The 13,971-nt window shown below is 27.3% G+C and overlaps 1 protein-coding gene across 1 annotated transcript in view; it reads left to right on the forward strand.

Annotated features, from left to right (window-relative positions):
- The window catches only part of LOC145193136 (uncharacterized), a 39,637-nt gene extending 25,870 nt beyond the window's left edge, over nt 1-13,767 (forward strand). Inside the window, exons 12-29 of the mRNA XM_090073109.1 lie at nt 122-403; nt 968-1,081; nt 1,349-1,513; nt 1,807-1,956; nt 2,261-2,506; nt 5,373-5,537; nt 6,070-6,320; nt 6,515-6,689; nt 8,628-8,726; nt 10,239-10,417; nt 10,676-10,802; nt 10,931-11,065; nt 11,261-11,403; nt 11,972-12,233; nt 12,525-12,698; nt 12,892-12,957; nt 13,175-13,404; nt 13,503-13,767. Coding sequence (XP_089929235.1) covers nt 122-403; nt 968-1,081; nt 1,349-1,513; nt 1,807-1,956; nt 2,261-2,506; nt 5,373-5,537; nt 6,070-6,320; nt 6,515-6,689; nt 8,628-8,726; nt 10,239-10,417; nt 10,676-10,802; nt 10,931-11,065; nt 11,261-11,403; nt 11,972-12,233; nt 12,525-12,698; nt 12,892-12,957; nt 13,175-13,404; nt 13,503-13,622 — 3,083 coding nt within the window. The 3' untranslated portion in view covers nt 13,623-13,767. The remainder of the gene's footprint in view (nt 1-121; nt 404-967; nt 1,082-1,348; nt 1,514-1,806; nt 1,957-2,260; nt 2,507-5,372; nt 5,538-6,069; nt 6,321-6,514; nt 6,690-8,627; nt 8,727-10,238; nt 10,418-10,675; nt 10,803-10,930; nt 11,066-11,260; nt 11,404-11,971; nt 12,234-12,524; nt 12,699-12,891; nt 12,958-13,174; nt 13,405-13,502) is intronic.
- The last annotated feature ends 204 nt before the right edge of the window (nt 13,768-13,971 follow it).

Below are 13,971 nucleotides of genomic sequence, written 5' to 3' on the forward strand. Positions count from 1 at the left end.
AAAAGATTGATGTGAATAGGTTAATTTACAAAGTCTGTTACCACAACAAAATCAGAACCTAAATATTTTATTAACCTTCATTTAAAGTTTTTTCAGGCTTTTACTGTTCTTTTTACTTTAGAAATGCTGGCCAGTACTGGAAATAAGGATTGTAGCGGAGAAAGTTCAAATAGACCAGAATGTCTGGAATCAACAAATAATACAGAAAAACAATCAGGAAACAATAAACAATTAAAAAATAGCAAAAGTAGTATAAAGAAACCTTCTCATGTAAATAATGGAGTTATAAAAAAGTCTACAAGCAAAAATGTTTCAACCGAACCTAAAGTTATCAGTAAAGATAAAGATAAAACCACTCATTTTAAAACAATTAATGAGTTAAGAAAGTTTGATATTAAAGAAGGTGAAGATGCTTTTAAAGTTCTTATTAAAAAAAATCTTATAGTTCATAATTAATCTTGTATGTATCAATGAACAACACAAGTAAACCGTTTTAAATTAAGAAACTTTCTAAGGAAAAAACTATGGATAAAAGCTGAGTTTATAATTTTTAAAAAAAGGCTGGTTGATGGTGTATCAGAAATATTATTCCTAATTTATATTCTGGTAAAAAATAAAGTCTGTTTTGAAAAACAAAAAACCTATGTTCCAGTCATATAGTATTGTTGTACTGTATTGCTGTTGTAGCAGAAAATCAAATAAAAAATTCTAGATAAAGTTAAAAATTAACAAAAATTTTCAAGAATAGAAATCTGTTTTCTAATAAATTTCTTTATCAGAACTTACTTTGCATATAAAATAAATTAAAACCATTTTTATTTTTTTAGTTAAAATAACATGTTAGTTTTTTTTTGTTTTTTGTTTGTTTTTTTTTATCTACAAACAAAATCACAAATGAAATGTGTTTACTTTATGCAGTTTACTAAGTTAACTAATATATATTTTTTTTTTTGCATAAAATATTCAGGGCTTGCATTGGAAGCTTCTTTTAAACCTAAAGCTCAGCATTGTGGTGATAATAGTATCTGTAACTTTCTTGTTAAGAAAAAAATCACAGAACTTTTCCTTAAAGGAAATATAAGTATTTTTTTTTTTTTTAATTTTCATTTTCTAGCTTCTTTTATGCTATAACAAGGTTCATGTGTATAGAGTATTTTTTTTTTTTATCTAATCAATCTACTTGATTTACTAAAACTAACTTAATTTTAAAAATCAATATAAAATTTTGTAATTTTTCAATTCCACTCTTTTTTTTTTATTATAAGTTCTTGGAATATTATTATTCTAAATATTGTTGTTTTGAAATTTATTTTCACTTTCTTTTAAATTATATATTGATTTGTTTCAGATTCTACTGATGTCAATATTAAAGCTGGTATTTATGGTGAAATAAATCTTTTTGACAATGTTACTTTGAAAAATGCAACTTTGGAGTTAAACTTTGGATCTAAGGAAAAAAAAATTTCTATAACTTGTGAATTTCATATCACAGAAACGTCACTTGTCATTACAGGTTTCAACTATTCAAAAGTTTTTCAATCTTTTGCAACTTTTATCTGATATTTTTTACTACTGACTAATTTCTGATATTTCGTTGTTTTAATGAAAAACAACTTAATTCTCTGTTTTGTTACCAGCATTCTATAAAACAAAGATTTTTTTCTAACAAATAAAAAAAACTAGTTAACCCATTTTAAATAAAAATTAGCACAAAAATATATATTTGGATGTTATATAAAAATATTTTTATTTCCTAATTATATTTTTTATTGGATTTAATATATACACATTAATGCATTTATTTAGGTTCTATTGAGTTTCTTTTAAAAGGAATGATAAAAATTAAAGGAACTATGAAAGGTATGGTACAAAATCCATTTAAAATAGAATGGCTTTCTATTGGAAATCTTTCACTTAGCTTTGGAATTGATTTTAGTGCTGCTTCTCTAACAATCGGTATTTATAATTGGTTGTTTTTATGCCCATTGATTGGTCTTACTTTTTTCTTTTATTTTAAATTTTTTTTTTTTTTGACATTTATTAGATTTTTAAAATTGCTACTCAAATTTAAATGACTTAAAATTTCTTAAAAATCTCATTGTTTGATTGTTAAGATATGTTGCATTTGTTACTTTGATATTTTAGTTTCCTAAAAGTTTTAAACCTGTTTTTTCATTTTAGTTCAATACTTTTGTAAAAATTTGTTTTTTTTTTAAATAAACTTTAAAAATAACAATTTTACCTTTCAATAAATATTTAGAAATGGGAGCAAGTATTGTGCTGGGTAATGAAACAGATACCAACAATTCATTAAAGTTTCAAGGTTATATTGGGTTTGATGTACTCTCACCTGCAAAAATATTTTTCTATGCTCGTAGCTTTGGAGGAGATTTAACTGTAGATAATATTCTAAAAGTGTTTAAAAAAAACTATAGCTTACCAGATATGGTTAAAGAAAGTGGTTTTATAGGAGAAACAATTGTTTCTTGGAATCACAATCTTGAAGGTAAACTTTTTAATCCTAATATTTATTGCAATAATTGTTTTGACCAACGTAAAGTTTGAACATGATTTTATTTTGATTAGGTTCTCTATTTTTATGTGCCAAAGAATACTTCATATATTGCTAAGTATTTTCTCATTCCTTTGTACTGGATAGTTTTCCACAACTGTTAAATTTATTAACTCCATAACGTCAATAAAAGCTTTTGCACTTTCTGCAACTGAATTTCATTGTGCTACATTACTTAAGTAGGTCAATTACTAAGGGAACTTTTAATTTAAAGAACTAACAACTAAAAAAAGAACGAAAAAGCAAAATCGTTTTTTTCTTAATGCTATTATAGATATTTAATATCTTTTACTTACATGTTTCTTTTAATAACTTAAGTGAAAAGACAAAATCTTTCAATTGCTGAATGTCTTAAAATTTAATAATGAATAGTTGGGAATTTGTATTCAATGCATATTTATTTTAAATGTTGGAGAAAATATGTTAGAGTTTAATGGATAAATATTGTTAAAACAAGTTTAATGGAGGGATTACATTTAAAGAATAACTTTTCTAACAGCCTTTTTCAATATATTTCTTTTAATCAAAATTGTATTATTGTTTTTACTTATATTAGTATTACCATTTATAATACTATCTACATATAATTTACAATGCTATCTTTAAAGATATTCTTAAAAATGATTTTAAAAAAAAAAAAAAGATAACTTTCTTTTTAATTTCTATTTAGGCTCATGATCTAAGTTTTTGAAATAAAATTTGCTGCAAAACATTTTATTTAAAAAAAGAGTTTGAATGTAAAGGCAATATTTTTAAATTAAATGGTTTTATATATTGATAATCTAGCCCCATTGCCTCATTTAGGAATAGGTTGACTGACACCTTTAGGTGCAGACCAAAATGTGGAAAAAATATTCATTGTAAATATTTTTAAACATTCTTTTTTGGTTGCAAACAGCACCATCAACTTAGTCATTTATTGCATATATTAGCACACATCACCGTTTGTGTCCCCTAAAACTAAATCCTATATTCTATCATGTACAAACAAGTCAATTTTTTTCTTTAAATTATCAAATGCTGTAAACAGCCAAGAAGATCCTACTTCACCATTACACCTGTTTTCTACCACCACTAAATCATCTCTCAAAAATGCCAAAAGGTGGGCTTCAAATTCCAAATGCATCAGACTAAATCTCCCATCTTTTTTTGACGAAAAAAACAGTGGTGTGTAAAGTTAAACTCAATAATTTCTTGTGCCAATATGTGTAGCTTTTTCTTCAGATTTGCTGCTGTAAGATTTGTTGCATGTTCTTTTTATCGAATGTATTGGTAAAAAAGCATTTGGTTGCTTGTTTAGAATCAAACAATAAAGTTGTAGAGAAAGCTTGAGTTCAGAGTTTTAAAAGGATGAATAGGGCTTATAATTTTTTTTTCAATCACATTACAAGAAAAGAAAATTAAATCAACTTTGAAAAATTGAAAACTAATAAAGACAGAAACCATTTTCTGTATTGAAAGAAGATGAAAAATCCTCACAGTGGGCCATTCAAAGACAGATAGTGTGCAAAACACCTTTAAAATATAGAAATGTTATACCTAATTGTTAAGACTAATCCTCATGAGATATATACTAAGCTTAATAGGTTTATAAATTTTTGCTTCAGATTTTTTTAAGCAAATTTTAAATTAGCTATTATGGAGGATTTGTTATCATAGTAAAAAGAAAAAGAAGTACCCTAACTCTTACTATATAAACTTTTAGAAACCTCCATGAGTTTTTTTCATTCTGACAAGTGTTTGTAGAGAAAACGAGTTAGCTTCAAAGTTCAACTGCGAAAATGCCAGAAAAAAAAACGAACTTTTTACCTTGATATGAGCATCATTGATATTGAGCCTAAAACAACTAAACAGAACTTTTGAACTGAAAGTCAAATAAATAAAGCAACATTTTTTGAGCCATGTTCAAATATCATTTTTTTTATTATTATTTTTTCAGAAATTGGGATAAAAATTTGAACTTTTGTGTTTTCTTAAGTTAACTTTATAATTTTTTTATCAGTTGATACTTTTCATAATAAAACTGAATTAAGAATCAACAAAAACATTTAAGTAACAAGAATCTAATTTAAATGACAGTGTGCTGAAGGTTTTGCATCAAGTTTGCTTTGATTTTTTTTAAAGGATGTTTTGGCTAGTTTTTATTTTTTGCATCAAGTTTGTTTATCTATATAAAAATATTTTGTTTAATTTGTTTACCAATCTTGTTTTATCTCTATAAGAATATATTGTTTAATTTTTATAACTTTATCTCTATAAGAATATATTGTTTAATTTTTATAACTTTTGCATCAAGTTTGCTTTATCTCTGTAAGAATACTTGTTTAATTTTTTTAACTTAAGTAATAATTTTTATGTCAAGCAATTGCTGAAAAAATGATTAAAATAAGTTAATAAAATTTAGTGTTTTTTTACAATTCAACTATAAAAATCTTTTTTAATAAGTATTGCAACAATATCAAGTTTGAAATGCAATATAAATACAAATTAAATGAGAAATTTACGGTATATTTGTGCAACTTAAAAAGAACAATAAATATGTAAATTTTAAATTATAATTCTATAAATTACAACATAATTCTACAATTTCAAACAAATTGAAATGTACAATTTAAATTATATAAATGCAGTTTAAGAAAGAATTGTAGAATTTAAATGTATGAAATAAAATTACCAAATAAATATTGTAACACAAGAAAAAGTAAAAGTTAGTATCATTTAAACTTTAATCAATTTTCAAAGTGTATTCTAATATTACATAATTTTTTATTTTTATTAATTTTGAAAATTGTTTTTTTAGAAATAAAAATTGACGAGTTGGACTTAGCTATACCTCCTGGTTTAATGTTAAAAGGAAAAATTTCCATATTGACTTACAAAATTGAATGTGAATTTAAAATTGATCTCGAAAAAAAGACATTTTTTTTGAATGCAAATTTCGATCCAATTGATGATTGGGGATCAGGTATGGTATTTATATTTAAAGTCTGTACTGTTTTAATATGCATGTATAATATTTTTAACAATGAGAATGTCATTTTTATTATCTAACTCAAAGCTACCAAGTGTAATGAGACCTCTTACCCTGTGAAATAATCCTGCATACCAATAATAAAAAAATAATTGGCATAAATCCATTATTCGTTTCAAAAGCCTAATTTCTATTAGTTGCAAGCTTATCATAATGAAATACTAACATCAACAAGCTTTTCTATATACTTCTGCTTTATTTTTAAATTTTTTGTTTTTTTCCTTTCATATATTTATTTTTGATAAACATTAATTTGTGATATTTACGTTTAGTTTAATTTGAATAACATATGCTTAAAGCAAATGTTAAATGGTATGCAAATATTTGTTGCTAAAAACTCAAAATAGTTTTTCTTACTTACTTTTACATAATGATTATAATTGGTATGAACCAAAAATCACTTTTAATAATTTTTTTCTTTTTAGTGTTTTGAATACATTTGTCAGATATATATATTTTTTTATAGGTATGATTAAACTTTATCGATCAGCTGATAATCACACAGAGGGACCTGTTTTATACCTAGATATCCAACCTAATAATTTTGAAGTCTGCATCAAAGGATATATAAACATTCTTGGAGTAGGAAGTTTAATAAACATTGAAATTACAAGTTCCGCATTTTCTTTTGAAGTTTCTGGAGACTTATGGGGTGTTTTAACTATGTCTGTAAAAGTAAAAGCTGATTATGCTAACAAGAGGCTGAATTCATTTTCTGTAAGTGTGTTAATTTGTTAAAATGTTTCTCTTTTTTTTCTGTAGGGGAGAGGGGAAGAGGAGGAAGAGGGTGGGGCATTTGTATGTATGTATGTATGTATGTATGTATGTATGTATGTATGTATGTATGTATGTATGTATGTATTTTTAGCTACTAATGTCTTACATTTTTATTTAAAAAAATATCTCCTTAGTTCGACGGATGCCTCACTACAGACATTATTTTGCGGGTGCTAAATGCTAGTTTACAGTTTATAAACGAAACAGCGCAGAAAGCTAAAAAAGTATTAAAGAGAGTAGAAACTGCTTTAGAAAATGCTGAGAAACATGTTGCAGCTGTAAATGCAACAATAATGCGATGGGAAAATGGTTAGTAATAAATTTACTTTGATCTTCTTCAAACTTGTTAGATCATAGTTGACTTATTCTTTTTAACAATTTTTACCATAAACTTAAATTTGAATAACCTTCAAAGGTCTTCTCTCATTGTTAAGTGTCTGTATTACAGAATATTTATTTACAGTATAGTCTTATTACTTTATGGGCTTTAGATATCTTCATGGAAACTCTCTCTCAAAATAAACCATATATATACACCTATATATATGATTGATATTTGAGAGAATGTTCATGAAAATATCTAAAGAAATAATACAATTAACTGCAAAATTAACGTACCATTTATAAATTCCGACTTATTTTGAAGAATATTATGTATTTCTCGGATTAATCAATAACAAAGATGATAGTAATATTTATTGTTATAGCTTTTGTAGTTTTTATTCTATTTCCTACATTTAATTTCGAAACTATTGTAGCTTCTGATAAGTAGCATGTTTTGCTATAATTAAACCTCATTTCTAAAAGAAAAGTATGTTAATTTTAAATTGTTTTAACAGTAGAAAAAATAACTGTCCTTTGAGCAACATATCTGTTTGCAATGCAGCAATCTAGACAAAATTTAAGCTATGATGAATGTGTTGCAATTGCCACTTTGTCAAATGAAAGATTAACAAATCACGAACTTGGTAGAAGATTTGGAATTTCTCATACAACTGTCGGTAGGGTCTACAAAGGTTTGCAGAGACCAATGATCACGCTAGACAACTTGGCCAAGACAGACTGTTACCCACTAATGCCATGGAGGACCAATTTTTAATCCTTTGAACACTGAAAGAATGGTTCAATACTGTACGAAGTCTCCAAATACAACTTGCTAAGGTTCATGGAACTGGTGTTAGTCTAGGTACCATAAGAAGAAGACTTTGCACTTTAAATTTAGGACATCAGGCAGCAACTACTGGCCCCAGATTGTCTTTAGGCCACTGAAGAAACAGACTGGCTTTTGAAAGGATGCGTATAAATAAGGAAATACAGGATTGGGCACAGGTCTTATTTACAGATGATTCAAGGTTTTGCCTTGTAAGTTCTAATTGTTGTCTATGAGTTTAGAGAAGGCCAAATGAAAGATATTTTGCATGTTTTATTTGAGAAACTGCTTTATATGAAGGCGGCTCATTGATGGTATGGAGTGGAATATCTTTAACAGCTCGCATAAAGCTTTTTATTGTTAATGGTTGACATCTGACTTCTCAATAATACATAGCAGACGTTTTAAAACCTTTTTTGGTATCTTTTGCACCATACATTGGAGATTTATTCCTTCTTATGCAGGATAAGACTAGACCATATACAGCACATACTGTTCTTGAATACTTAAATAATGTTAATATTGAAGTTTTGGAATGGCCAGCTTGCAGTTCTGATATGAACTCAATAGAGCATCTTTGGAAAATAATTGGATCCCGTGTTAGAACCCAACATCCACTACCAAACAGTCTATACGAGCAGCATCAAAGTCTTATCCATATGTAGGAAGATATCCCTCTAGAAATGATTAGATCTTGAATTGAAAGTATGCCACGGCGCTGTCAAGCTTTAATATCATCAAGAGGTGGTAACACTAGTTATTGATAAATCAAAAATGTTTCAATTAAAGCTGTATTAGTGTGCATAACAATAATAGTCATTTTACTTTATTTTGTTAAACAAACCATAATTTTGGTTCTTTTTTTTTTTATTTTTTTTTTTTCACCATCCTTAGAAGCAGTTTAACTATTATCATCAAAATAACTCTGTTTAAGTGCTCTATTCTTAATTTTTTTTATAATCAATATATTGACGAAAATTAAAATAAAATGAAATGTGTAAGTGAAGCGTTCATTTTGCGTTTAGGTGCATTTGAAAGAATTTTTTCCTAATATTATTTCAGAGTGTGTTAAATCAATAATTTTTGAAATGTTTTAGAAACTAAGCTGTATAAAAAAAGATTAGAAGAAAGAAAACAGAAATTAGAAGCAGAAATGAATCAATCAAAAGCAAGATGTGAGAATGAATGTGGAATAGGTATAAATGATACTAAGGTTATTTTATTGAAGTTTTTAATAAAACGTGATTTCCAAATCCCAGTTTCTCTTAAATGCAACAAAGGGAAAATGAAGTTTAAAACATAATTTATTAAGGGATGGAATTTGGTGTTTCATGCTGTTTTTAATGAATTTTTTCTGTTAGGATTGTTTTTAAATGATTTAATATATTTGTTTTGGTTCAATTAAACTTGAAAATGTAATTTTTTTTTTTTAAAAGAAGCAAATAATTATAATTCAAGTTTATACAAGTGTTTGTGTGTGTGTGTGCATACACACACACACTTGTATAAACTTGCAAATGACAAGCATTTGACGCTACAAGATGATTTCATTGCAAACAGATAACCAATTTAGATAATTTTTTGTGTAAATAAAAAACTTGTAAATAAAAAACCTCAAGAAAAATTGTGCATCCTTGAAAGTATATTAAATACACAAGCAAATTGGACACTTGGTTCTCAGAAGAATTTTGTGCTTTGTTTGGAAATAATAGGAAGAACTTAGCTATGGATACCACTAACTGCAGAGAAGAAAGTTATTTGATCTCAATGGAATGTGGTCCTTCAAGATTCAACTTTCACTCTCTCAGGTAACACCACAGTAATCTGACACTTCCACTACATATTTTGTAAAAGAGGAGCACCAGAGGAAATATTGATGGACAATAGCACTACGTTTAGAAATGAAGAGACTAGAAGTTTTTTTGAAAACTGTGAGTTTAAGTTTCATGAGCTTACTGTCCTTCTGGGGAAGACATTATTGATAGAAATTCCCACACTGTCAAGAGAGAGGTAAAACAAAAGTTTCAGTATAAGAGGCTATCTTCTGGCACAATGTCTCAATCGACAAATAGAAAATGATTTCAATGAGTAAGTTGCGTTACTTTATAGAAAGGCTCAAGCAATTAGACTGAGAGATTTTTTTTTTCCACAAAAGTGCTTGGAAGTTCATTGGTTGCCAAGAATGTGTTGCTGCAGCCACCTAGGGTAAGTTTGTTGACCAAATGGTTTTCAAATTAAATGGATGTATTTGAACAAATGGAAATTTTAGGTGGAATAGGTATAACAAGTGGAATAGGTAATTCATGAGCAAAAATATTTGGAGTATTTTAAGGGCATCTGTCAATTGAGAATTAAAGATGTCCCTTAAATATTCCGTAAAAAACTAAAGTAAAAGGCTAAAAGTATTATTACTTTTCTTTAAATTTTTATCTTACATATTTTTTCTATTTATAAAGGGAGCGTTAGACCTATTGAAATATTGAAATTATTATGCAAAATGAATCTTATAACATAAAATGTAGCAAGAAACACAAAAAAAGAAATTTTTTAAGGTTTTTTTTGTTAATTATTCATAGCCTAAAAATAATAATATAATTTGCAAGGTCCTTAATATGCAAATGATTAAGCATTTAAGAATCATAATATGAAACCTTACTGGAGCCCTGCTGAATTTTAAAACTTACTTGAAAATTTTATGATTTTTATAGTTTGTGTTCCATTTTTTGGATGGGTAGATAAATGCACTACTATTTGGGGACATCCTGTTGGTTGTATGAAATGGGATAATTGTAAATGGAAGGCGCCTAATCTTGTATGCATAGCTGCATGTGAGATTACAAGAGGGTTAGCTAAGTTTGCAGCATGGGCTGAACAAATAGGAATAAAGGTAATTTTCTAATCATTTTTTTATTTGATTATTATGGGATATTTGGTAGGTTATTAATTACTAATTATGAAATTTTTTTATTATTGTTAAGAAAAATGCTTGACTGGGTATTTATCATTTTTAATCTTTTTTTTTTTTTTATTTTTATGAGCATTCAGCCTGAATAATGATAAATTTAAATTTTTTTTTTTTTTTTTTTTTTGCCTTATATTTTGCACTAGACTTGAAAAAGTATAAAGAAATGTTATTTTTATTTAGATTATGTTGGGGTTAACTGCAGTAGGAGAGTTCTTTTTAAAAGCTGCTACAGAATTGACAGATATTGGAAAATATATTATTGATAAAGCTAAAGAAGTAGTAAAATTTGCAAAAAATATAGTAGATGGTAAATTTAAGGTTTTTTCTTTAACCATCTTTTTTCTTTATTACTGTAACTATTCTAAGTATTCTTTTTTCACTTAGAATTATTTAACAACTTATAAATTTTTTTATTGGCTAAATTTTTGTTTGCAGAAATTAGCAAGTTTGCTGAATCATTGTTCAACATAACAGAACTTTGCCTATATGCTAAATTTAGTTCAGAAAGCAAAACTTGTGTTGGGTATAATCTTACAGGAACTTTCTTTAGAGGTCCTTTCAGTATTAAAGGTAGGTGGTTTGATTTTTTAATTATTTTCGTAATGATACTGTTGTGCAATAATTATGCACCATTTACCTTTTACAAACTATAAAAAACGGTAATAAAGACTCTGAAGACTCAGTAATATAATTTTTCGTTTCATTTACTTTTATTCATTTCCTTTCTTATAATTAAAGATATTATCTTCATACATATTATATAAGGATCGATCTGTATTGACTTGTCTATATACAAAACACTGGGTTCTTCGGCAGCAAAGTCTGCAGAACCTAAGATTAAAGAGTTGGAAGATAATACTGCAAGCATTGATGCAAAAGCTAAAGATGTTGACCGAGCTTGTAAACAGGTAAATTGAAATCTAAATATTTAAACATATCTAAATAGATCGTAGTTAAACAGTGTAGAACTTTACTATGAAAACATACCAAAAAGCTTAATTTTTTCTAGATCTAAAATGTTTATCAGTTGTAATTCTCAAGTAACGTTATACGTTTCCTGATGTTTTAAGAAAACTTAGTTTTTATGTTAATCGAGCTTGTAAACAAGTATATTGAAATATCAATACTTAAACTAAACATATCCTTGTTAAACTTGAACTTTACAATAAAAGCAATAAAGTCAAACAATATAATAATGTAATTTCCAAAGAATTTTTCATTAACTTTGTAGTTATAATATTAGGAATGTTGCTTTGGAAATCAAAGTTAATCTGATTTAGACAATTAATATAACCTTTTTATCAAAGTCAAGAAACTTTGAAACTTGAACTTTATGATAAAATTGTGTATAAAAAATTTAAACTTTTCTAAATCAAAAATGTTCAGAAGTTCTAATACTCAAGAAATCAAAGTTTTTCTTATGTTTTTATGAAATTTTAACTTTTAATTAATAAAACTTGTGTTTAAATTCTTTAGATGGAGAAAAACGCATCACGTCTCGAAAATGAAGTCAAATCAACAACAACAGCTAAATTAGAGAAGCGATCACACGTTTACACAGAAGAGGAACTACGGTTTCACAAACTGGTTTATGACCCTCTACCAGATATAAACTTGAGAAGTGAAGAAACAAACATTGCAATGACACGTGCAGTGCCTTGGGAATCTCTCAATGTCGAAGAATTTGGAAAGAATACAAAAGATGCAGCTTTTACACGCCATCAAATTCCTAATGAAGGTATGCAAGTATATCCCTGTGTCTATTTAAAAACAAGAAGATGATTGGTTTTTTTGAAAGTTCTGAGAAAACAAAATTAGATTTAGAACTGCATCTCTTTTTTCTTGTAACGCATAAGTAAAAGTGTATTTAAAAACTCATAGAACTTTAAAGACTTTTTTTATGCAATTTGGTAATTCGACATAAGGTATTGGTTTAAATATTGATAATTAGCATAAAAATGAGAGTGTTTCAAACCACGTAGTTATTTAAATCAAAGTTGATTTTTTTTTTTTATATGTTGCTTTTTAGAATCTCATGACGCTTGCCATCAACATCAAAACGTTCTTTCGAGGTATAGCACAATAGCAAATGGTTTTTCTTCAGCTATCGAACATCTAAATGACGCCAAAGAAGGTTTCATGTACCAAAAGAGATCATACTTAAATCAAATAGACTATTTGAATGGTTTAATTCGTTCAGGGCGTAAGTAATACTTGTTAAAATAATTACTTTTATTGTTTTTTAACTTGCTCACACTTCACTTCACTTCACTCACCCATTTCTCACACTCCACCCCTTCTCTTGTCACCACCACCAACAATCACTGCCACAACCATCGCGACTACTTTTGTTGAGCCAAAAAGCTGGAATAATTTCTCCACTAAAAACTCTTTAGCTTTAAATAACATGACTTCGGATGAACAAGAAGATCTTTGGCATTGGAAGGATTACGCAGAAGATCGTAAGTAACTTTTACACGGTATTTTATTTTCGTGCAGTGTAAAAAAAAGCAACTGCTTTAAAATAAAACTATTTTTTAGAAAATGAGCAATATTGTTAAGAAATTTAAAAAATTTGTTTTCAAAACTTGCTTTAAGTATTCCGAAATTGTACTTTCTGTTAATAGTTTTATAAATTTATCGGATAAATCTCATTCAAACTTTTCTATCTCGCTGTAGATATTAAAAGCTACTTAGATAAAGCGACAAGTGTGTTCCAGGGGAAAAAGCGTGACAGCATAAATCACGTGCGTCAGGCATTAAATGATGTTATCGAAAGTGACCGAGGCTTAAAGTTGCCCGAGTACATCAAATACTTGCATTCTCTAGCTGTCAAAGCTGATAAGAAATCTCAAGTCAACCAAAAGCCCACTAAGGATTCTACCAGTTCTTGGCATCACATCAAGAAAGTAAGTTGGTTCATATATGTTCCGATGTTTTTCTTTTTCTTGACTTTGTTTGAACTGTAAATTTACTGCATTTAAAACATGATTAAATGCTATTTCAGATTCTTGTGAACGTGGCTACAGATGATAACATACCAACTTTTGAGCTGGCTAAAGAAATTGGTAAAGTGCAAAAGATGCTGTCGGCCATGAAGAGATCTAGCATTCCTTGCGCAGCGTAGTTTTCTAAGCTAATTTTTATGTATATTCCTTTATTTAAAGTTATTTCGTTTGGAATATCGTTTAAAATCTAATGATGTAATTTAATTGCATATCTGAATGTTTCATATGAAATAAATAAAAAAATAAAAAGGAAATAAAAGAAAACTTTATATTGTTTTTCCGTCAATACATAAAAATCTTTGAAAAATATCATTTGTTTTGACGTAGAGGATTTAACTTTACAATGAAAACTTTTTACTTAATTTTTTAATAAAAAACTGTTAATATAGAAATATTGAGCTCCACACACTTGTCCTTTTTAACCTTAGATTTTTTCTTGGAATTCGTTATTATGAAGCAAGAGGTAAT

The sequence above is a fragment of the Hydra viridissima genome, unplaced genomic scaffold, assembly GCF_058129835.1.
Source record: "Hydra viridissima isolate aposymbiotic clone 2 unplaced genomic scaffold, HvirCarnegie_v1 scaffold_15, whole genome shotgun sequence".
In the NCBI taxonomy this organism is placed as follows: domain Eukaryota; kingdom Metazoa; phylum Cnidaria; class Hydrozoa; order Anthoathecata; family Hydridae; genus Hydra; species Hydra viridissima.